General features: G+C 47.8%; 1 protein-coding gene across 1 annotated transcript in view; it reads left to right on the top strand.

Annotated features, from left to right (window-relative positions):
- LOC106648374 overlaps nucleotides 1-23,129 on the top strand; it is a 44,259-nt gene that overhangs the window by 17,806 nt on the left and 3,324 nt on the right. Inside the window, exons 2-9 of the mRNA XM_014365230.2 lie at nucleotides 16,099-16,234; nucleotides 18,045-18,240; nucleotides 18,365-19,173; nucleotides 19,256-19,795; nucleotides 19,874-20,151; nucleotides 20,423-20,827; nucleotides 20,903-21,299; nucleotides 21,814-23,056. Coding sequence (XP_014220716.1) covers nucleotides 16,099-16,234; nucleotides 18,045-18,240; nucleotides 18,365-19,173; nucleotides 19,256-19,795; nucleotides 19,874-20,151; nucleotides 20,423-20,827; nucleotides 20,903-21,299; nucleotides 21,814-23,056 — 4,004 coding nt within the window. The remainder of the gene's footprint in view (nucleotides 1-16,098; nucleotides 16,235-18,044; nucleotides 18,241-18,364; nucleotides 19,174-19,255; nucleotides 19,796-19,873; nucleotides 20,152-20,422; nucleotides 20,828-20,902; nucleotides 21,300-21,813; nucleotides 23,057-23,129) is intronic.

Here is a 23,129-nt window from a genome sequence, read left to right as displayed (position 1 = left end):
ATCTAAAAAAATGAATTCAACAATGTCCAATGAATGAAAGTCGAGCCTGCAATTTTATATTAGCTATATTTATTTCCTTAAAAGATTTGAAAATTCAAATAACAGCCGGTTTGGTTTGTCCATATTTTCCGGGTGATTTTGCAAATTATTTGCACGAGTCGTCAATATTAGTCGATCCATAAATTAAATTGGAGAGTATTTTCCTTTCAAGAAAACCTGACTTTGAATCTTTTATGAAAATATGTACGCAAATGATGCGCGCGTATGGAAACAGGTTTGATACAATAACAAGTCACAAGTCAAATTTAACGCTTTCAAACGTTTCAAAATGCATTGAAATTTTTCCTTCCTACAAAAAAAATTAGCTTGATTTGATATAATATTTTTTAAATATCATTTAAGCGAAGCTCTTTCACTAGCGCAGAACGTTGCGAAACGTATTTATAACGACGCAATTAAGTATAATAAAAAAATGAAATAAAATATAAGCGAAATAGAATAGAAAAAAGCTGACGAGGTTATTTTGCGAAAAACGTGATCGCAAGTGGCGCGGCGTAAATACATTAAAAGCAAAAACGAGAGCAGGTAGTTTCAGGCTCGTCAGTGTAAAAAATATACAATATCTCTCATCATATGCGTTGGAAAAATGACTCGAGCTCATATACGTACACGTATAATATAATACGTTGAAATCGTGATGTGTACTACGCTGGGTATATAAAAAATAAGATGTATATGCTTGGTGTGTATGTGTGTAAGTATATGCTCGCTGATCGTTGAGGTCGTAATATTACAACGGGCGAACGCGAGACTATCTCTATTTATCGCATTTCGTTGAGTTTCAGCGATTTTGTCGTGCTGCGACGTGACTCGGCCGGAAGAACTGCTGTGTGCCTCATATGTGCGCGCGTTCCATACGTGTCGGGGTATCAAGTTCTTGTTTAACTGCGCATCGGAGAAAATATAAGATCGAGCCCCCAACGGGTATACAGCGTGACGACTGCGTCGCAGACATTTTTTACAGCATGATGTAATTTTTCATTCACATTGGTTAATACATGACTAATACGATGCGTGAATCCAATTAATATGATTAAGCTGTGGGTCGTAATTTTACGGTAAAGCAACGAAGCTTACTAAAAAATGCAGCCTTTTGGTACGTTCTAGAAACGTAGTCAAACGCCCACGAGAACAGTCGAAAATATACTAGATGTCGCATACCGGACATAAAGAGGGTTTGAAAAGTACATACGCAGCTCGTGTAGCGTTCGCAGGCAGCAGCGAACGCGATTATACATCTACCCTTGTTCGCGCGTACTTATATACGTACGCAGCCAACATGCCAATATGTACTGGCTGTGCATAGTCGCGACGCATGCGCTGCTTTCCTTGATTTTTGCTTTATGGACTTTATTTAGAAAGCATCGACAATATTAACTCCTCTGTCGGTCCTGAAATTCTCTCGCTAAATGCAAAAGCTCTGATTGCACACGTATATAGATCGAGAAAAGCTCATACTATAGTAATGCACATATTATATTATTCAAAGCCGTGTAAATAGCAGCAGCAGTATGGCTTTTGTTCGGTACGCTGCTTTATAAGCTCCAATTATGAGCTGCTGCAGCAGGTCTATAGATGCTTATAAGTCAGGAAAGAGAGAGAGAGAGAGAGATAGAGAAAGTGAGAGGGGAAGGGGGAGCTTGCAAGCTCAACTCGGCTTTGCTTTTAATTGCAATGGATAGAAATTAAGCAGCAGTGATGCAGGTACTAGGCGAATGCGCGCACAGCTGTAGCTCGCTGCGGCTGGCTTATATGCATGGCCGACTGCGTATCGATTTACAAGGCCGAAGTTGGGTTGAGAGCGAGAGAGAAGCTGCTAGTACTGCTGCTTCTGCTGCTGCTGCTGCTGCTGCTGTTGCTGCCGTGGAAGGGGACAGAGTCAGTAGGGGGATGGTCCGCGCCAGCAAAAGTGTTCTAGAATGGCAAAAGGGTGCCTTGCAGCGACGCGCAGATTGCTGAGCTACTGCTGCACAGCAAGATGGGCTGGTGTTGCTTGCATGGAAAGAGCCAAGCCTGCAGCGCGAGCCCGACTTTTTCATTATTCTTTCTTCTTCGCTGTACGCGTATAATGCCAGACGACTTGGGATTTTCGTGCTTTATTTTCTTCTATTTATTTTTCATCGCAAACTTTTATGGCACAATTTCAAGCTCCGAGCGTATGCGTGCAGTATGCAGAGTTTTGCCATTCATAATATACGCACGTGAAACGTATACGAATAGTTCACTTGTGTCTTTGCGAGCTTCTGAACTTCCGCCTTTATTGCTGCACGACACACACTCGTAAGCTGGGCACATTATACTATTACCCGTTCGGTGACATAAGAGAAGAAGATTATAGCTGATTTCTTTTTTGTCGCTGAAACTACGGATTCTCATGAGTGCGTTTACGTCAGCGATTTAAGGAAATCAATTATATCGACGTACACTTGCATACTTGCGTATAGGACTATATACGAGCGTGCCAAGCGGCCGATAACAGCCGTGAAATCCTCTCGCGTTTCGTTTAATGCCCAATGCAGCGGCTTACACTAGGTAAGAGTCTCGCGTGCGCACGCGGATGTATGCTCGCTGAATTAATTTTTGCGACTTCCGCGAGATTATAGTATTGCCTATTTAGAGTTGGAAAATCGAGAAAATTGACATATTTATGGCTCGTCTTCCAAGACAATCGATTATTTTGTCAGCCATCGTAGCGTAAGATTGGCGCGTATAGCGTTTACCGCAGGACTAATATCTCACTGGAACTTTGCGGATGTAATTGGGCTTTGCGGCAGAGAAAATTTTTCGTGCGGCTCTCGAGCGAGTCTGCATATACACGCGCGCGTTACGCGAGCACTGCAGCGTGTAGACTCAAGAGGCGGCGGCGCACACTGCAATGCGTATAGATCGCGCGCGTAAGACAAAAACGACCGGATGATCGAAAACGACGAGTTTCCGCTGCGAGAGCTTACGTACGGTTCCGCTATTATTGTTATTATTTTAATATACATCCACGCTATCCACACACGCGCTCACACGCGCTTGGGCTCGCGCTGCGAGGAGAATTGCGAATTATATCGAGATAACATAATATCATGCAGTCGTCGTGGCGCGAGAGCGGCTCACGTAAGGCCTGCTGTTGCCTGTACTTATGTGTCAAGTGTGCATGTGGCGCGCATACTTTCGCTCTCCCTCGACACAGCTTTACGACATTCCTTTGTCAAGTACATGTGTGCCCGGCTACGTGCGTGTCTATATCAATTTTGTCGTTGATGCTCGCGCCACGGTGAACTCGTTTTCGGTGCATCGAACTTGCGCGCGTTGCGTAGCAGCTCCGACGGCAATCATTCAATCGAGCTCATCTTCTTGCAAATTCTCCTGGTCGTTTGTCTACGCGTGTTCTCGTACGTGTGTGCTCTCCGCCGCTGTGGGATGGCACAGGGACACACATATATAAGTACACCGCTGCTGACTCGACGAACGCTGCGAGATAAGTATCGTACATATCTCATTAATCTCGAGTCGAATTATGCTATCGCTCGTCGTGCACAGGGGGCTACTCTATATATCACACACACACGGCTGCTACATTGCCTGCAATGATATATTTTCTCACGGCTATCAGGTCGGCAGCATCGGCGATGATTTGTTTGCGCGGAAATAATTGCCTTATCAATCGCGACGTTAATTAGCCTACATTCGAGGCGAGTGTGTACACCTCTTGTTTGATCGTCGATATATGCACCCCCCCCCCCCCCCCCCCCCCCCNCCCCCCCCCCCCCCCCCCCCGCGCACAGGTACATATGGAAGATAATTATATCGGCCGATTAAAGCTGACCACTGAGCAAATATGCAGGAAAATTTATTGTGCTCGCGCAGAGTCCAAAGCGAATTCCTGCGATTATTGTGCGCCGATTGATCCCTGGAAGTACGCGATGCAAGCACACGACAATTGACAGTCGCCGTCATCGTGTACAGTTGGTCGAGCGCTAAATTTGCTTTATTTCGATGACTCGAGCGAAAGATGCAAAACGACGAGTTGGACGACGACAAGAGGATTATTTACATCTCGGTTTTGCTTTCGGGGATTATGGATCGGTTGCAAAATAACCGCGACGCATGATACTCAAATTTACGAGCAGCGAGTAATCTTGCGGATGACTTTTATCGAGAGAAATGTATCGATAATGCGCGGGTAGCACAGCGCAGCGACCAAATTAACAGCTCTTGAGCTCGGCAGAGCGTGGATTTCTCTGAAAAAGAAAATTTTAGCGCTCGGCGAAGCGTTACGATCGTGGATTTTTATATATTCGCGAGTGTGTGTGTATGTATGAAGTATCGCGTGCTCGCGTGTTACGTAAGACACGTAGTGCAGCGAACGTTCTAAACGTCAAACACAGCGGCGAGATAGAGCGAGAGAGAAAATCATCATCAATTGTAAACTGTGCAACGAGTCGCGCAAACGGCCTAATTACAGCATCGCGTCGCTCACTAGCGCGGATATACACGTGATCGGAGAGTAGAAGAAATGTCTCTCTCTCTCTCTCTCTTAGCGTCATTGAAAAGAATCGATGCGCTGGCAGACCCGGCGTCGCCACGAGCTCCGAGCTGCACATATGTATACGTGCATTATATACCCGAGCATAAAACGTACACGGCGATCGTCTCGCCGATTGCCGATTGCAATGCCATCGGCCCGATCCGCGTGCGTGCGTTGCGCAAACCGATCATTACCATAAAAAAAAGATGAGCTTCGTGATGTGTCTGCCTGTCTGTCCGTCTGTCTGCGTGTGAGTACGTGTGTGTGTGTCGTGTCGCGTGCGCGTCGCGGACAAAAAAATTCTCTCTACGTTTCGCGCACAGTTTGTTTGTTATTTTATATTGGATGTGCGTGCGATGTCGTTTGTGCGGTAAGCTTGGCGATCGGTCAGCCAAGCGCGCAAACAATCGTTTTATAACTGTCACCGTTTTTTCGTGTTGTTTATTTTTCTACGTACCTTACGTACACGCGCTATTTTTGCATAATAGCGATCGCCATCGCCAGCATTAGCCATTCAATTTCAACTTGACGAATGTTTATTATCTCGCGCCTGCGAAATTCCTCGCAGGTGACACGCGCTGCTCGTCTATTGAATAATTTGAATATAAAGTATACAGCCAGTTTTTCCCAATACACGACTCGCTCGCGTATTTACACAACTCTCGGAAAAGTCAAAGCTGAATTTCAATGCGCAGAGAGGCGGCCGATAGCTGCAGCTCGAAAATAGTGTCGCGATCGGCGAGCACTGTGACACAGTCGCACACGGTCACACGCACACAGACGCAACAGGGCCTTTATTTATCGCTCGTTTGCCAGTAAGTTACGTTTTGTCATCGTCAATCGGCTAAATAGATAATCCCCCGTGTTTATCGTTTGGACAGATGCGCGCGAGTGCAGTTTAGCGTGCAAAATTTCACGAGAGAGAAAGAGCAGAGATCGAGGGACTGGCTGCTGCTGCTGTAGTGCGTGTATCGGTGATTTATTCGCGCTTTGACTGGGCTTCGAGCCAAGTAGATCGCAAAAATATCGCAGATCGAGAGCCCGCGCCCCGATCTAGAGCGATATACGATACACATGTACGTTGCGTGTATGTGTGTGTAGCGATTGTCGTGGAACGACGAGAGTCCTTATATAGTCGCCAATCGAGTCGCTTATCTCATACTTATATCCTAATGTCCGATCGAGCGCGATTAGGAGCGAGCGATACGAATGGGCTGATACCGGCGTACTTTTACATTCGCGTTATATACGCGTTGGAAATTAGTTTTCAGCTTTTTTTGTTGTCGTCGGTATGCACTTGCCTGGAGTGATTATATTTTTAAACGATACGTATCGACGAACGTGTATAATTACGCTTAAAAATGTCTTTGGCGTTCAAAGTGCAGACCTCTCGAGGCTATTATTACTGCGCAATTGAAAATATTATTTTCTATCGTTTACGACATGGCTCGAATACAGTCGCGTATATAGATCGGCCATCGAATTCGAGAGACGATCGTCGCGTTGTTGTTGCGCGTCTCTGCTTTCATTGGCACATGGACCCGATATCGATGTACGCGCGTTGCATAAACGGTATATCTTGTTGTTCGTCCGAAAAACAGGTGTACCGTTAAACGATCGAGCCGAACCTTTTCATAATGCATAATTACAAAACTATAATCGTCGCGAAAATATCCATCGTGGTATCAACGACCGCGCGCAATTGACTCACAAAAGAAAAGATATTTCAAAGCGCTGCCCTGCACATGCCCAAGTGTAAGTGTGCAGTTTATGCACATATACATATCGATGCACCTATCTCGAGAGTTTGTTACGTAAGAGCGGCTCGAGTCGACCAAACGCACAGCTGGCCGTATCCCGTTCTATTTTGGCGCGTACAATAGAAACAGAAGAGGAAGAAGAAGGCGAGAAACAAAAAAAAAGGCATCGAAAGAACGAACGGAGCAGAGGAGCACGTTGGGAAGATAGACAATAAGAGATCGGTGATAGAGTAGCGCCGAGAGCGTATAATGCAGTGCAGCGCGAGCCGGGGCTGCGGCTACGTGAACCTGGTACATTTCCACGCTCGAGACAGCTTGGTCCGAAGCCAGAGAGCTCCCACTCGCTCGCTCGCACGCACCGATGCACAACACGCCGCCGCCGAGCTGTGCTGCATACACTGCACTTCTCTGCCTGTGTGCCGTACGTGTGAGTCGCGCGAATTGGAAAGTTTCCACTCGTTCTCGCGGCGCGGAGCTCGCGCGCCCCTACTGCACCGCACTGCGCACACTCGCAAGCTCGGCTCGCGCAATTACCTATACGTGCCGATCGACTGCATGTGCATACTCACTCTCACTAGATGCTGCTATAGCTGCGTGCACGACGTCTCGAGGCTCGAGCGTGCACACCTCCTTCGATCGGCTCGTTCCTCGAGCTCTTTTCTGTTTGCGTACGAGCTGCATTATGCGAGCGATCGCGTGTATGATTAATGCGATAGCGATCGACGTCGCGTCCCGCCAAACTTCGCCATCGCGATCCGATCCGATAATTAATTGAAACACACACGTATGCATGTGTACACACGAAATTCACGAAAATCTAGGTCAGTGGATCGTAAAGAGGCGAGTAATCGCTGCGTTTGGCGCTTCCTATATGCAATAGACTGCTACTCGATAGACTTTACTCGACGCTTATGAGACTGCAATTTCATAATTGTTCGTCAGCACTTTTAATCGATGCTGTCTATGATCTATCGAACCGGTTGTGTCTGCCTTGCTTACACTATCTATGTTGAACCGCCGATTCAAAACAGCACAAACAGACGATTTTTTTCGTACGTGCACCCAGTAGCAGCCGATAACCAATGTCAATCATCGCGATCCTCGTTCCAAGACGACTCGAGCGCGATAAAAGTTGGATAATGCGATTATCGCTCTCTCAGAGGCTTCGCTTCATATAATTGGACGGCTACGATAATCGTGTGTAATGCGCCAATCCATTACGCATATGCACGTCGATCGAGTGTATGTTTTCGATATTCGCTGTCACTTTTTGCGTAACGAAAGGATCTTGTCTTGAGAATGTGTATACGACACATTTGACTGGAGCGTGCGCGAGAGGAAAACACGAAAACAAGAGTCGAGCGACCCGCAGCGCCGAGAGAAGGGAATATCACCAATGTTTACTACTTTATACGTGTCTCGGAAACGTTCGAGGATTGACTCATCTTTAGAACCTCTCGTATCGTTGCCCTCGGTGCATTAATACACGAAGCCTGTTTCGAGCGCAGCTCGTATTTTTCTCTCCCTGCAGCACATGCATGCGTCGGTTCGTCGTTCTCTCAAGGTTTTTGCAGATACATTTCAACATTACGTATGCGCGTGCATGTATCGTGCACATGGGTCGTGAACGCGACCGCACAGCACAGGAGAGGATAATAATTGTTTCGAGGCTCGAGCTTCGATGCAGAGGTAGTTGCAGAAATGTCCGCTATAGTCAAAAACCTGTAAGAGTCGGAGGAAATGAGAGCGTACATTGTAAATCGACCGATGATTTATACTCGGCCAATGTAGATTTGCAGCTGACTCTCCTAGCCGAGAGTTGTATATCTTATAGAGCAAGAGAGAGAAACAGACAAGTTAATAAGTAGCTTTGGAAAAAATTTACGTAACCCGACACTCTGCGCGCATGCATACGCCAGGCATTTTCTGCGGAATATCGTTTATAAAAATTATTGACCGTTTAACACGACGTTTGCCGATCCCGCATCTATATTTATAATACACACTTGTGCGTGCGAGTGAGAGAGAGAGAGAGAGAGAGAGAGAGAGAGAGAAAGAGAGAGCACTAAATGCTCCCGATCGTTATGCACATTGATCGTAAGTAATAAAAGGCGAACGGCAGAGAAAAGGCGTCATGCACGATATTGTAAAGCCACTGCTTTGCGGTTGTGCTCTGCGACTTGTGCGAGCTGCGAGCGCAGTTGGGATGCAGTTCTTATTTAGAAATGAACATTCAGTTTCTATTAATAAAAGCACCGAGCTCTTCTCTCTCTGCTCTCGGCTTGCAGTCGCAGACGAGGCAGAGATCGGCGTTTATAACAAGGAGGAAAGACGTGGAGCGACACGCGACTGTGCCTATAAGCAAGCGAGTTCAGCGAGCTTTACACCCGAGTATCGAGAAAACTGGCGTTTTTACACCTTCTTATCGTCTGCGACGAGTACGATGTGTTTGCTCAATTATTCACAGGGACTCGCCAAGAAAAAAAAATTTACATTCTTTTCTGCATATAATTTTGAAAAGCCGCAATAGCAGCTGATACGATGCTATTCGAAAAATGCCGAGATCGTTTCTTGGATCTTGCTAATAACTAGAATAAACATGAAGCGACAGTGATCATTAAGGCAAGCAGTCGACTAGAAGATGGTATCACTGAACCGATCGAAGTTTGAGGCAAATCTGGGGAGAATCCAAAAGACTTGACTCACACTGCTCGACAATGAAAATCGTCAAGATCGTCGCATATTATAAAGCTCGGGACAACAGGTTGCCGGTCCCCCATTGAGCAATATACGTATTTGACGCAGTTGTGACAGCTGCGCCATACGAACGGCCGCGTAATATTGTGCTTTATGGCAGGCAATGCGCAGAAATGACGTGGCGAAGGCTCGAGAGATGCTCGATTAATTTTCACGCTCAGCTTGGACGCGCTCGTCGTTGACGTGCGCGAGATATCGAATAAATATAGAATGTATAATATTGCCATTGCAATTTTGCTGGTTATTTTCGAATTTCGAGCCCAATGTCAATGTCTCTCTCTCTCTTAGAGCGCGTACATCGTCTGTGTGTGTGTGTGTGCGCGCTCTTGTGTCGAACGAATATAGTTGGCTCGCGTGATTTTCCTAGCTGCGAGCAGCCAATTTTTTCTTCGCCCCGCCGCGATAAAATCATCGACTCGCGCTCGTCGTTCGTGGCAGACTCGCTGGCACCACAACAACAACGAGCAAAACAACACGTTGCGCGCTCTGCAGTTCCAAATGTATATGTAACATGTCTTATCTGGCGCGAGCGAATAGACGGCAAAAAAAATAGTGGCATACACAATAAGAGTCCTATGTGTATAGTAGGTGCTCAACTCGATGACGGTACGAAAAAAGGAAAAAAGAAAAAAAGGAAAATCATCGCCGTTGCTTGCATTACGCGATCGCACGATATCGCGTGGCAACGCTGCAGTTTACACGCATCCACGGATAGCTGCAGCCGTGCGATAGTTTGGTCGCGCTCGCGAGCTCCGCACAAAACTAGACGAGTTGGCGACGCTGCAGTCTATATAATGTGGCACATATGCATCGCGTGTCTGCACGCGCACTCATATACTTAGACGTTAGTGCGCCCGCGCACGAGCGGCTTATGTAACGCGCAAAATGCCGGCCGGTGTAGATGCGCGTAATGTATATTGTGCGTATAGTCGAGCTGTATAGATACATACGCGCCCACACACACACACACACATGGTTGCGAGAGGGAGAAAGAGAAAAACGAGAGAAAAGACGTCGTTGGCAAAGAAGAAGACGGCGAAATAGAGTAAACCGGTTTTGCGCCTTGTCCGCGTCGAAGGGCCCAGATCTTTCTCTCTTTCTCTTTGGAGCGACTCGCGCGTGCGGCCGAGAGAAGCTCGTGCGTAGGCTCGATGGATGCGTATTGCGTATACGTAACGATGACGATGGCTCGCCGACGCTTTTGGCTCCAGTCTACGAGTGCGCTATACAGAGCGACGTGTGCGCGTCAGAGCAAATATTTGGAAAAGAGGCAAATATATTATATACGCGCGAATCGATCCGCGCCGAGCTTGAATCAGCGCATCGAGCGCATTCCGCGCGAGGCGAGATCGTCGCAGCTCGTTTACGACGCATCAAGGTTTTCGGCGAACACAACTGCAGCGGCTTGGCACAGCTGCGCTTCGAGCATGCGAGCCGTCTCGCTATAACGCCGATCTCGATCGCAGCTTGTCAAAGCTATTTGTTCGATAGATTTAGCTTCTTGGAATCGCTGCGCCGCAGCGGCGACGCATTCGAAAGATCATCGGTATTGTTTAGGCGCGCTCGCGAGCTCCATTCGTAAATGTGAGACAAATAATAACATCGCGTCGAATCTTGATGCGCTACCGCCGCATCCTCGTGTTTACTAATATAAAAATGTCGGGCAATTCTGCAACGTTTGATATTCATCGGCGACGTGCACACGTTTACGACGCGCGTCGCCCGAGCCTCTTATCGCATTGCTGGCGTATGTTGCATTGTACAGCGCTGCTGCTGCTGCTGTATTATAAAATAATATATAGGCACACATGCATTCTTTGGCCTTATCGTAAAATACCACAGAGTCGCGATAAAACTCGTACAACTGCATACACGCACACGTACACGGCTCTCCACTTTTTTTCGATCTCGATGCATCTGCGCAAGTATTATGTATTACGTTCCATCGGTAATAAATCTACTGTCGCCGATTATGAAAAATTGACAAATACGAGTTTACAAACACAATACTCGCTCATTATGAAATTGCGTCACATCACCACTGTAGCCAAAACCTGTTTAGGGACGAATCGATGTTTACAAATAAGATCCTGGCGACGCTCCGACACATTTTACCTGCAAAACAAAACACGCGAAGCAAAATAATTTCTAATGTGCTTCGACTCTGCGCAGTGTGACACAATAGTCGAGACACGAAGCGCGAATTACGTAACTGTATCTATACTCCGAGCTATATACTATAAGGCTGTTCACAATAAATGCAAGAGAGGCGTAGGTGCGAAAGCGAGTCTTAGTATACAAGAGCCCGGCACAAAATCACGTGTGCCATGCGTTCCGATGGCCTTGACATTGTCGACTCGAGACGCGTAATATCGCCACGTGTTTCGACGTTCTTGCCCCTTTTTTTGCTCCTCGCGTTTGCAAAGAAATGTAAAAAAATCGGCAGGAGAGAGAAACAGAAAAACTGAAACGCCCATTCGTCTTTAATGTATATTTATCGATTTACAACGATGACTGGGACAATCTCGGACGACAACGTCGAGCGGCAGGTGAATATTCGATTCGATTTTACAAGAAAAATGTGTGCGGATGTTCGAGACTTGTTTCTCTCTTTCTTTTGTAAAACTCTCACCTGGCCTTGAACGAAACGTTTATTTTCTACCTGTGCTGCGCGATCTTAAAAATAAAACTACCGGTTCGCTTCACTCGCACGTGTGCCCTTTTTTTGTCCAATCATAAGAAGTTAATTTTTCGAGCATATTCTTGCTTTGTTATGAATTTGCCACATTCGAGAATAAATTCGCTCCGTCTGTAACTGCAAGTGTTTAATGAGTGCTGCAGCCGAGTAGCAGTTGTTGCCGCTGCCACGATGCACAAAGAGGCCTATTTTTGGAACTACGTACGCAAACGCCTGCTGCACATGCACGCGCGTATTTAATGCATATCGATGCCGCGACGTAAACACCGAGGGGGAACAACGCTGGGTCTGTTCCGCTCTGCACATACAGGCATACACATAATAATATATGGGTCACACATGTTTTTCTTTGCATCTTCTTCGTCTTGGCAAAATCGTTCCCTTCTCCGAGTCTCTCATTCTCTACTTAGCTGCGTGTGTATATTTCGCGCGCGTAAAAACCCATATCGGGTCATTTGTCCTATTGTGTGTGCGTATACACGTGCTGGAATTCTTTCGTTCATCCTCGCATCGCCACGCTGGGAGCCTTTAAAATCAAACTCAAAACAATTACAATGGGAAATACACACTTTATAGGAGCGACTCAGCTCAGCTTCGCATGACTTACAATATCAAGCGTATTCGCAGTTTAAACAGAGTTTATTAAAAGAAAAAAAGTGACTCGCTCGACTGTTTTTGCGCAAGCTAATACATTGCGATCGGCTTACAGTCCGCGCGCTTGAATAATAGTAATTATATCGTTATTCGATAATATAAAATGCCTCGAGGCAGTGTCGTATGGGCGCGAGAAAACATCCGGCATGTATAAACTGTATAAGATCCCCGACGACACCTAAGATAAACGTATCGGAGTACAAAAAATTGACATTTACAATGTTACCAGGAGTGTGCGTGTGCCGTAGACAAACGAGAGAGAGAAAAAAAAGAGATACTATTATAGCTACGTTTATAAAACAATAGAGAAACATCGATGTCTTTTCTTCTTCTTCTTTTTCTCGATATATGCAGACTTATGCATGTATACATTGCTGCAACCTTGACTGGCAATTGTGAGCGCGAGCGAGTCGAGTGAGCGACGTGACGATGGAATTCGCTAGCTCGGGAGAAAAAACATAACGAACTCGAGTTGCATCCAGAATTTGTCGGATTCTTGCGCGCTTGAAATCGACGAGCAACGAGGAAAGAGCTCTGGCTAGCCGTCTGCACCGATTCAATTTTTCACGATGCATAATTCATGCGCGTCACCGAGACGAGCCTACGGTACATGCGTGCCCCGACAGCTCTGAGAATCGACGATATCAGCACGGCTTTGATTGATTTTCTTTTCATCTATGTATGGTGCATACGCGGTCCGAAATGGACACGGATAGAGCATTAATATCCGCGCAGGGATTACGAAAAATCAATCGCCATCGGAATTGGAGCTATTGCAACTATTGAAATATGCAAATGGCAATTTGAGCGCGCCTATATAATTATTGTCTAATCAATCAGTGCTCGCTCGCGGCTCGCAAACCGACTTAGCTGTACGACGAGACTTGGCAAGGTTGAATTAATACCGTCGATTTGCGCGGAGCGCGCAAAAAAATCATCGTCGCGCGGCGAGACGCTTATATGCTCTATTATTTCGATAAATGCGCTTGAATTTCCTCCGTAAATGCTGTACGTTGACTCGAGCTGCACAGCCTGGTGATAGTAGGTTAAAGTATAAATTTTCTAAAAAAAAAGTTGAACCGGTCGACATTGTAGTTTATACACGTGCACATTATGGGTATTGGCCGCAGGCGAGCTCGCGAAGACGACGTAGTCGACGGGGTCAAGCGATCACTGGGTTATGTTCTGGATGCGATACATCAGAGGCTGCAGCTGCGCACAGAGGAGCGAGTTCCCGTTGGCTGTGCTCCTTTATGACGTTAACACGGATAGCTCGCGCCGGGACACCGAGTCGTCGACGCACTGTCTGCCGTTCCAGATCCGATATTGTCCTCGAGAGCTGCAATGCAGCAGCAGCAGCAGCAACATAAACTCCAACTTTTCTGGCTTGCAAAATTCCCTTCGAAGTAAACAGGAGTGGGGACGGGGGCATTGCTTCATTATCTTTATAAGACGTGCATGCGGGAACGCGCCGCGACAAATTGCAGGCTGCGGCGTCGGTGCGTGCTAGATGAACATTAATTCATAAGTATAGCCTGCCGTTCTCGCCAGAGACAGCCTCGATACATTATGATACACGATGCACTATTACCTTTCCCGCAAATTCAACGACTCTTGTATTAGCTCGTTCATTTTTTCATTTTCATCGAGTGCGACTCGATGTGTGTGCGTGTGTGCGTGTGTGCTCGATGAGAAAATAATTGTCGACAAAATGATGATCTTGACTTTTTGTCAAAAATTTTCATTTCTATATTACAGCGCGTAATAAGCAAGCTGTTTAAAGCATGTATCGTCAATTGATTTTGCGAAAATATGAATTTTTATGCAGCATCTATTGGCGAAATCGCATCGTATTTTACTCGGGGATCGCTGGCGACATTTTCTGCTCGACGTGCGCGACAATGTTTGTCCTATACAGTCAGCCACGAGTAATTAAGCGACAACGACTGCGCGCGTCTATTTTCGGTTTTCTCGAAAATTTAACTATTCCGCGGACAGTGGCAGCTCGTGTAGCATTGAAAAAATTACCGCCCGAGATGCGAAAGCATCACGCGTGTGTTACGAAAATTGCCTTGGCACCTTTTTCGAGCTGCGCTGCGATCGAAAGACGCATGCACGCGCTTGAGTTATGCACCGCGTATAGGTATACGCGTGCACATACAGATCTGCAAACGCGCCTACGAGCACAGGTGAATTTTCCCTATGTATACTTCTCTCGCCCGCGCACACATTTCACGCGCGATTCACAGGCTCTGGTTCGAAATTTCGAACAATTAGTTCGCGTCTCGGACTGCAGTTAATTTTTGGCCGATTATAAATACGTCGAGTGGCAAGTGTCGGATTTATTTATAGCCTCGCGCGCGCGAGAAAGAAAGGAGCAATGCGCCGCGATGACGATTCACACTGATTAAATTAGCGGGCAGAAGCGAAGCGATTGGCGCCTCGAGTCCAGACATCTGATTACGCTAAAGTCGCCCGTCAATTATATATACGCTCTCGGGAAAAGGAAAAAAACGCACAAGAGACATTCGGAGTCGAGTTGCATTCGAGATCGATTCTGCTGTACGCTCTCTCTCGGCTTTGGCAGTGGCCCAGTGTTGTGCTCTGCGATATCTGCATGCACGCCCATCATCGTCATCCTCGTCATCGCAGCACACGCGTCGCAGTGTGCACCTCGCAGCAGCTCGATCGGACGAGATTATACACGCATACACGACGGAGAGAAATGAAACTTTAAGAAACGCGCACACGGCAATTTTTCATTTATAAATAGAACCAAGCAGCAGCGAGTATGCAGCAACGCGTCGTCCTAATAATGTACCGCATCTCCGACGAGAAGCTTTCAAAATCCCTCGACGCTCATCGAGCCGACCGCAGCGTTCCTCGCGCGATTTCGTGCATATACACATACATAATACCATTGCGGAGTACACTTAATACGCTGTTGTTTTTCGACAACGACTTGACCGAGAGAGCCGACCGAGAGATTTGACTAATGCTACTGTCGACTACGTCGGAGTGACGAAATACTCTCGCTTCGAATCGTCATCCGTATGGGGCTTTGTTTGATTATTCAGCAGTGACGATATTCTACGCTTCAATTACGTACGACGTTATATACCCCGACTTTTGTCGCTAAGAATAGCGACGGAAGTAATAATGAGCGAAAATACGTACACACGTATACGAGCTTTCTCGCGCGATATTTTTTTTTTTTTACTTTCGGAAGTTGACGTCGTAAAGGACTACGAGTGTTACGAGCTTCTATCCCCAAATAAGTGCCATGGGTACGAGCTGAGCTCGTTCATAATCATCACGCGCTTTGGTGCGCTAGCAAAGCTCGCGAGTATCGGTTGGCCCTCTTCTGATCAGCTGACAGCTTTACGGCTCGACGCGCGCATACACCCCGCTATTATATACACCGCACTGTCAATGAAACGGCGATATTTTCTAAAATTCTCTCTCGAGCGCTGTTGGCGGCGTGTGACCCTACGCGTCTAAAATTGTATACATTTATTATTAATTGCAAAGGCGTTGCCGATGTCAAGGAGACGCGCCATACGGAGGCACGCGCGAATCTTAAAATTTAGGCCATTCGCGACCATTCAATTGCATATTTCTTTATTTTACCTTTCTGCTTTCTGTTACAGTTGTCTACTGCGACTATACTGCCACAGGCCGATCTCTGCAGTTTCTCGAAGACTACATCGTAAAAGAAGTACTGCCGTATTTAGGTGATACAAGGGCTTCCACGACAATATGCAGCCTGCAGTCGTCGCTCTACAGGTATATATAATATTATATAAAATGCATTTTCGAATTACTAAAGTGTAGCCACTATCTGCATGCCGTGGCAGTCTCGCGAGTCATCGACCTCGCGTCAGTGTGCCGCGCACAGGCTGTTTCGCGCATGCTATATGCCGCATAGGGATTTCATACACCCGGACAGTAGTGCCTGGCTCGAAGTCGCGCGCACTGAAAATCGATAAATATTTCTAGAACACACGAACAGGTGAGAGAGAGAGAGAGAGAGAGAGAGAGAGAGAGAGAGAGAGAGAGAGTATATAAATATACTGAACTGACATGCACCAGTGAGATGGAGATGCGCGTTCGACATTTTCCATCGCTTCCGCTTTTGTATCATACACGTGCATACGTGTAGCATATGCGCGAGCTAGACGCGCGGCTGACACAATGTACTCCGCGCCGCTGTATTTGCTCCACTAACTCATTCACGTAACTCCGAACTCCCGTGCGCGAGCTCGCATTTAATCAATTTTATATTATAGCTCGCGTACAGAACCTGTCCCCAGAGCAGCTATATAACATAACGTTTCGTGCATTATTACACACTCGTTACGATACAGTACCTATGTATAATATAATACGCGACTCTAGCTGTGTTACAGCACACGCGGGCGTATAATGCACTCTCGTGTTTCGCATTAGTATAATAATAGTGTAAAGTCGGATCTTACGTAATACGTGGCGCGGATTATCGTCCATGCCGGTATATTTATAGGATAAACGAGCACAATGTAAATTGTACACCGAGCGTAGCTCGCAAGCTCACGGAGCTTTCGATTCGTTACGCGGGCCTTTTCACGGAACGAAAGCTCGCCTCGGCGTCGAGAGACCATATGTAAATGGATTCGGCAAATTTACCTATACTTAAAATTGTATTTTCGAGCTCTCGTGTGGCTTTCCGCTGAAATTCTGCCTCACGCGAGGCCCGCGCGTAATATACTCGTGGATTTATGCACCGTACACTCGCATAATAGTCGGCTGCTGCTGCTGCTGCTGCTCTCTACTCCCCGTGCATGCGTCGAGTTTATACAAACTGACCCCGTTTTGCTGTGCGCGCCTCGCGTCATCGTCATCTCTCTCACTCGCGAGCTTTGGTGTTGTTCGCAAAACCCGAGAGTGCAGTGCACCGCATTGCGCTATACGCTCGCATGCAGCGCTTGCAGTCATTGGCCGTACAAAGAGTCTCGGGAAGCTAGGCTTATAATGTCACGCGCGCACTCCGACTCGTTCTTCTGCTTCTTCTCCTTCTTCCCAGCAGCGCAGTGACTGAATATCTGCGACGAATATCTCGAAGCTTTGCTTTTTTTTTCTTAGGACAACGAGCCACGTATAGCGATGGGTCTCCTTATACCATTCGTATTGTTGAGAGCTTTTTTAAAGCCCGCCTCTCTTGGGATATATACATCTTTGTGGCGCAGCTTTTTTCCCCTTGCTTTCTCTGCATATATTGCAAACGCGCTTTTGTGCGCGTACAAAGCACCCAGCCACACGGCAATGCGAGCGTCGATTGCGTTTCTGCATTTTCGCGAGTGCACGCGGGCCAAGATTTTAGTCGAAATAGGTCGAGCTGATGTATAATTTCCAAAAACATCTCAATACAAGTGTCAACTTGTCGCCGGACAGATTTCTTGGTCGTTTGCGCGCGATATGATTAATCGCTCGAATTTGCTCGGGCGCCCGAATTACGCGCGTTTTTCTCTTCTCGGCCGCGTAGCTATAATTCAGACTCTACGATTCAACGCGCGACCCGAGACAGCTCTCTACTAACTCGACGTTAATCGCATTGCAGGCACGAAGCCAGAGGAATAGTGCGCCACGCGGTCGGCGCTGGAGACCAAGACGCCGTGCTGTTCACGGGCCAAGGCACGGCCGGTGCTCTGCGCTGTCTGCTGCGAAATCTCGATCTCAGCACGCCCACCTGCGTCTTCGTCGGTCCGTTCGAGCATCACGCGAATCTCAGACCTTGGCGCGAGTACCACGTTAGGGTGAGTATACATATATTTGGCTAACGTAGTGCGTCAGAACACGACGACGCAGTAATTGCCATACGAAATTCGAGGCCAAACGCACGATTTTGACCTTGGCTCAACGGCGTAATTGTTTTTACAGCTGGTGCGCATCGACGAGACCAGAGAGGGCTTCCTCGATCTCAATGACCTGGAGCGCAAGCTCATCAAAGAGCGCGCGGAAAATCCCACGTCCCGGATGATCGGCTACTTCAGCGCGGCCAGCTGCATCACCGGCGTGCTCGCCGACGACGTGGCCACCACCTTGTTGCTCAGGCAGTACGGGGCTCTCAGCATCTGGGACTACACCTCGGCAGCTCCTTACGTCAAGATGGAGATGAATCCGAACCTGCCGGGCGTGGTCGAGACGTCGGTGCACAAAGACGCCATCATTTTCGCCGGCCACAAGTTCATCGGTGGAGCTCAGTCGCCCGGTGTTCTGGTGGTCAAGCGCAGCCTCCTCAACGAGGACATCACGGCCGAGGACATGCGCGACTCGCATCGCTACCTGCGCGACCCCGAGCTCCGAGACGAGAGCGGCACCGCGGGCGTCATCGAGGCCATCAGGTGCGGCCTGGCCGTCCATCTGAAGGAGAACGTGACGCATCAGGCCATCGCCGCGAGGCAGGAGAAGATCACCCGTCAGGTCTTGGCGCACGTGCGCACCATCCCCGAGCTGACGCTGCTCGGCTGCAGCTCGCAGAACATCAAGCGCTTGCCGACTTTCTCCTTCATGGTGCGACATCCGCGCGGCACCTATCTCCATCACAACTTCGTCTGCGCCGTGCTCAACGACGTTTTTGGCGTCCAGGCCCGTGGGGGATGCGCTTGTGCCGGCAGATACGCCCACGACCTCATGGGTATCGATCACAAGCTGGCTAAAGAATACGAGGCGCTGCTCTTGCATAGGAGGTTTGTCTCGCTCGATCCTATCTACGTATACGAGGACCATTTTTTATATTGAAAATACAATAAATCTCACGTTGTTTTTTAGTGAATTAAACACTCACGAAGATACGAGTGCAGAAACTCTGCGTCCTGGCTTCGCCCGACTAACTTTCCCGTACTTCATGTCCGAGGCAGAGGTTGCCTTCGTTCTCGAGGCCCTGAAGATGGTCGCCACGGAGGGCTGGAAACTGCTGCCGCAGTACGTGCTCGATCCCGAGAGCGGCGAGTGGCGCCACCACACCAACAGCGTCTTCAAGGATCGTCGCTGGCTCGGCGCGATTCGCTACACCGACGGTCGCATGAGCGCCACCGAGAGGCGCATCTCCGGCGCCGGAGTCTTTCCCCAGAGTCACGGCGACTGCCTGCACACGGCGCGCAACACCTTCAATCGAGCCCGCAAAATGGCCCAGAGGAGCCAGATGCAGGTCGAGCGCAGCGTTTTCTACGACGAGAAGAGCGAGTCCCTCAGGTGGTTCATGCTGCCGCACGAGGCGCAGGATCTTTTACTCGGCCATTCGCAGAACGTCAAGCACAACGTACCCTTCGATCCATCTAACTACAAGCTGGCTTTACTCGAGGCTTCCTGGTAATTATCCTCAACGACGCATCCCATCCATTTGAGTGAGAACATGCGTGTTTCATCGGCTCGATGTTTATGTTACAGCGGTATCCGTAGGTTGAACAGCGACGGTCCACGGCCAGGATACAACCCACACAATCCGCCGATAGTTAACTCGCCGCGTCACCGGAGCTTACCGGCCCTCAGTTGTCCGGTTGAATTGAAGATTCGACAGCGAAGCGGCAGCACGAAATTGGACGACGAGGAGCCACCTCTGCTGCTTCTGGGTCAAAAGTCACCAGCCACTTGTCCCACCTCGCCCATGCCAACCACGAAATTTGCCGTCGGCGAGGCCGTTACAACCGCTGCTGCAAGCATTTTAGGTGGGTTACACATACACACAACACCGAGACAAGAAAAACAGCTCCGCTCTTGTTATCGAATGTATCAAATGACAGTAGAGTCTCTGTGCACGCCACTCATTGTATGTTAATGGAATCTTTGTCCGCTGAGCTAGAAACTTTTCCGTCGTCGACATTTCCAATCAAAAAAGTCTAGTCTTTGTTTGTGCGCGATGTAGCGGAGCTCATACGTGTGCATCATCGACACGTGACGATGCTCGATAACAATCTCATAATATCGATTGTTCAACAGGCACGAGTCCGGTGAAGAGTTGCACGATCGCCACGGTAAACACAGACGCCAGTCCAACCAAACAAGAGGATACAAAATCATCGACCAGTGAGAGCAACAACAGCGACGAGTCCGATGCCTTGTCTTTCGTCGCTCGCACTCGTTGCAACTCGCTCGGCAGTTCGGCAAATTGTCGCTCGAGGAGCGCCTCCAATGGTACTACCAGTACACCGGTGCCGATACCACTGAGTCCGCAGACTTTGGCCAGTTTGGGTATTGCAGCCACCAATGGCGCCAACATGCGGCATCGTCACTGCAGTTGTAGCAGTCAAACGGACCTGAATGGATCGCTCGATCCCGAGAATAATAATTGTAGCCCCGGCAGATCTGCATCTTCGCTGGGACATGTGCCTAACACCTCACCTGGTAAGATTTTTCTCAATTACATTTTTCCAATTAAATGCTCGTTTCAACGTAATATACATTTTTCGTACTAATTAGGTGGTTCTTGTTCGTCTTCCTTTGAATCGGCACTGAGCGGCACTAGACTCGGACGATCGTCTCCCGTATTATCGTGCGGAATGAGCCACAGTTCGGAGGACGATTTGCGCGCCTATTTAACAGAGGTCACCAAAGAATTAGCAACCGAGATCAAGTCCGAAATTCGTGAGGTCATTTCTAAAGTCGACGATGCGCTGTCTGAGACCATCACCAACGATTCGAGCGTGCTTTATCCGCGTCAAGTTGAAAAACAGCAACAACAGCAGCAGCAACAACAGGATTCGTCTTTCACAGCCAGCGACATAGCCGACTACCTCATGGAACTTTCCAAAGAGATGGCCAGCGAAGTTAAGTCGGAGATCCGATGCATGGTCAATTCCGTCGATGGATTGAACAGGTGAGTTTCATGCAAGCGATGAATGGCAATTTTGCAACCGCCTTCTCGTTACGTTATTTTTTGGTTGTCTGCGACATGAAACATCAATTAAAGCGCTGCACAACTCGAACTAACTTCAAACTTTTTTTCATTAATTTTTTTGTTGCAAAGTAAGAAGAAATGTCATGTTTATTTTCAGTGTTTGACGTCACACGTTACTTCCTCCCGATGAAGTTTATTAGTACAACGAACTTTGAAAAAATTGGTGATTACTCAATGGTTTTTTGTTTTTTCTCTACTTTCTGTGTCGCTAACATACTTTCTTGTTTCCCTTAATTGAAATGTACGTCCGTACACAGACGTGTTTACATGTAAAGGCGACAAGCACGCGAATCTCGAAACGTGCATTTTTGTGTTCATCCCATACACGCTTGTTCATGTCTTATTATCATATACATAACAAGAAGTCGACGAGCTCCCGCAGCTACGTTGACAGTCTACAATGAAACTCACAAACTACTGGTGATTTTTGCAGGTACTCGCCGGATGACAAGTCGTCTTCGGGTTGCGCCTCGCCGTCGGAACGCCGTCGTGGCTTTTTCCATAGCCAAAACTCATCGCGATCGCGCACCCCCATACTGCCGAGCAGCAAAGTCAGTGAGCTCGCTCAGCAGGACAGCAAGATGTCTTCCGAGTGCTCCTCCGACGAGACCGTCATCTACGTGGTTAAATCATCGTCGAGCAGTGCTGACAAGGACAGCAGCGGCGACAAGAAGCGAGTCAAGAGTAACACCGACGACGAGGAGGATCACAGCGAGCCGGAAAAGGCCCTGCCACCGAAGATCTATTCGACCGTCAATTCGGTCAGCTCGCAGGACAGCGGAATCAATTTGTCGTTTCACGAGAGCGACCGATCAGTCGATGGTACGCTCGGACCGGAGTTGGGTCGCAGTAGCAGTGCCGAGTCTACGTTCTCGCGACGGCCCCGTTTTCACACGACAACCTCGAGTAACTCGCTGCCTCTTGGCAAACCCGCCTATCGAGCTAATCAAAATGACGATCTGTCCGAGGACGACGAGATATTTTTCTCTGCCTCGCAGCAGCACAGCAGTGGCGAGAGTAGTGCCGGTGAAGAGCAGCTTGGAATAAATGGTAGCAGTCTGTGGCACTGTCCACCGAAAAATATTTGGAAACCTGCGGTCGAAGCCATGCAAGAGTACGACATGGTTAAAGACGGAGATCGGGTCCTCTTGTGCTTGGCAAGCAACGGCAAGAGTTCCATGACACTACTCCACACTCTACATCAGTACCGATTTTATGCGCGATCCAAGGGTATCGAGTTCGAGATCGGTGTCGCTAACGTGACAACGAGCGAAGACGAGGACTCTTCTGCAGCAGTTGCATACTTCGAGGCTCTGTCGGTGCCCTACTTCTCCGAGCCCGTCACCAAAGATGAATTGACAGAGAAACCTGTATCAGCGTCTTGCACGACTTTTTGCGAAAAACCAATCAGAGCCAAGCTCTACAATTTAGCAAAGAAAAATAATTACAACGTGTTGGCGCTTGGGCAAAATCTAGACGATCTCACTGAAGGATTTTTGGGATCAGTTTTCAGTCATGGTAAGCTACGAACCATGAAAGCACATTACTTCATCAGAGAGCAAGAGCTTCGAGTAATCAGGCCCTTCGTGTACGTTAGAGAAAAAGCACTGGTGCAATTTATCGAAAGCAAAAAGCTACCCATTTTTAAGGAAACTCTTCCCTTGGAAACAATCCAGGTGCTTACTCGTTTAAATGTAATTAATATTGCATGAGCAATTTTCTAAGTGTAGTAACACATCGATATTTTTA

This window comes from Trichogramma pretiosum, unplaced genomic scaffold, assembly GCF_000599845.2.
Source record: "Trichogramma pretiosum strain Unisexual culture from Peru unplaced genomic scaffold, Tpre_2.0 scaffold24, whole genome shotgun sequence".
In the NCBI taxonomy this organism is placed as follows: Eukaryota; Metazoa; Arthropoda; class Insecta; order Hymenoptera; family Trichogrammatidae; genus Trichogramma; species Trichogramma pretiosum.
This window is presented reverse-complemented; position numbering and strand designations above follow the sequence as displayed.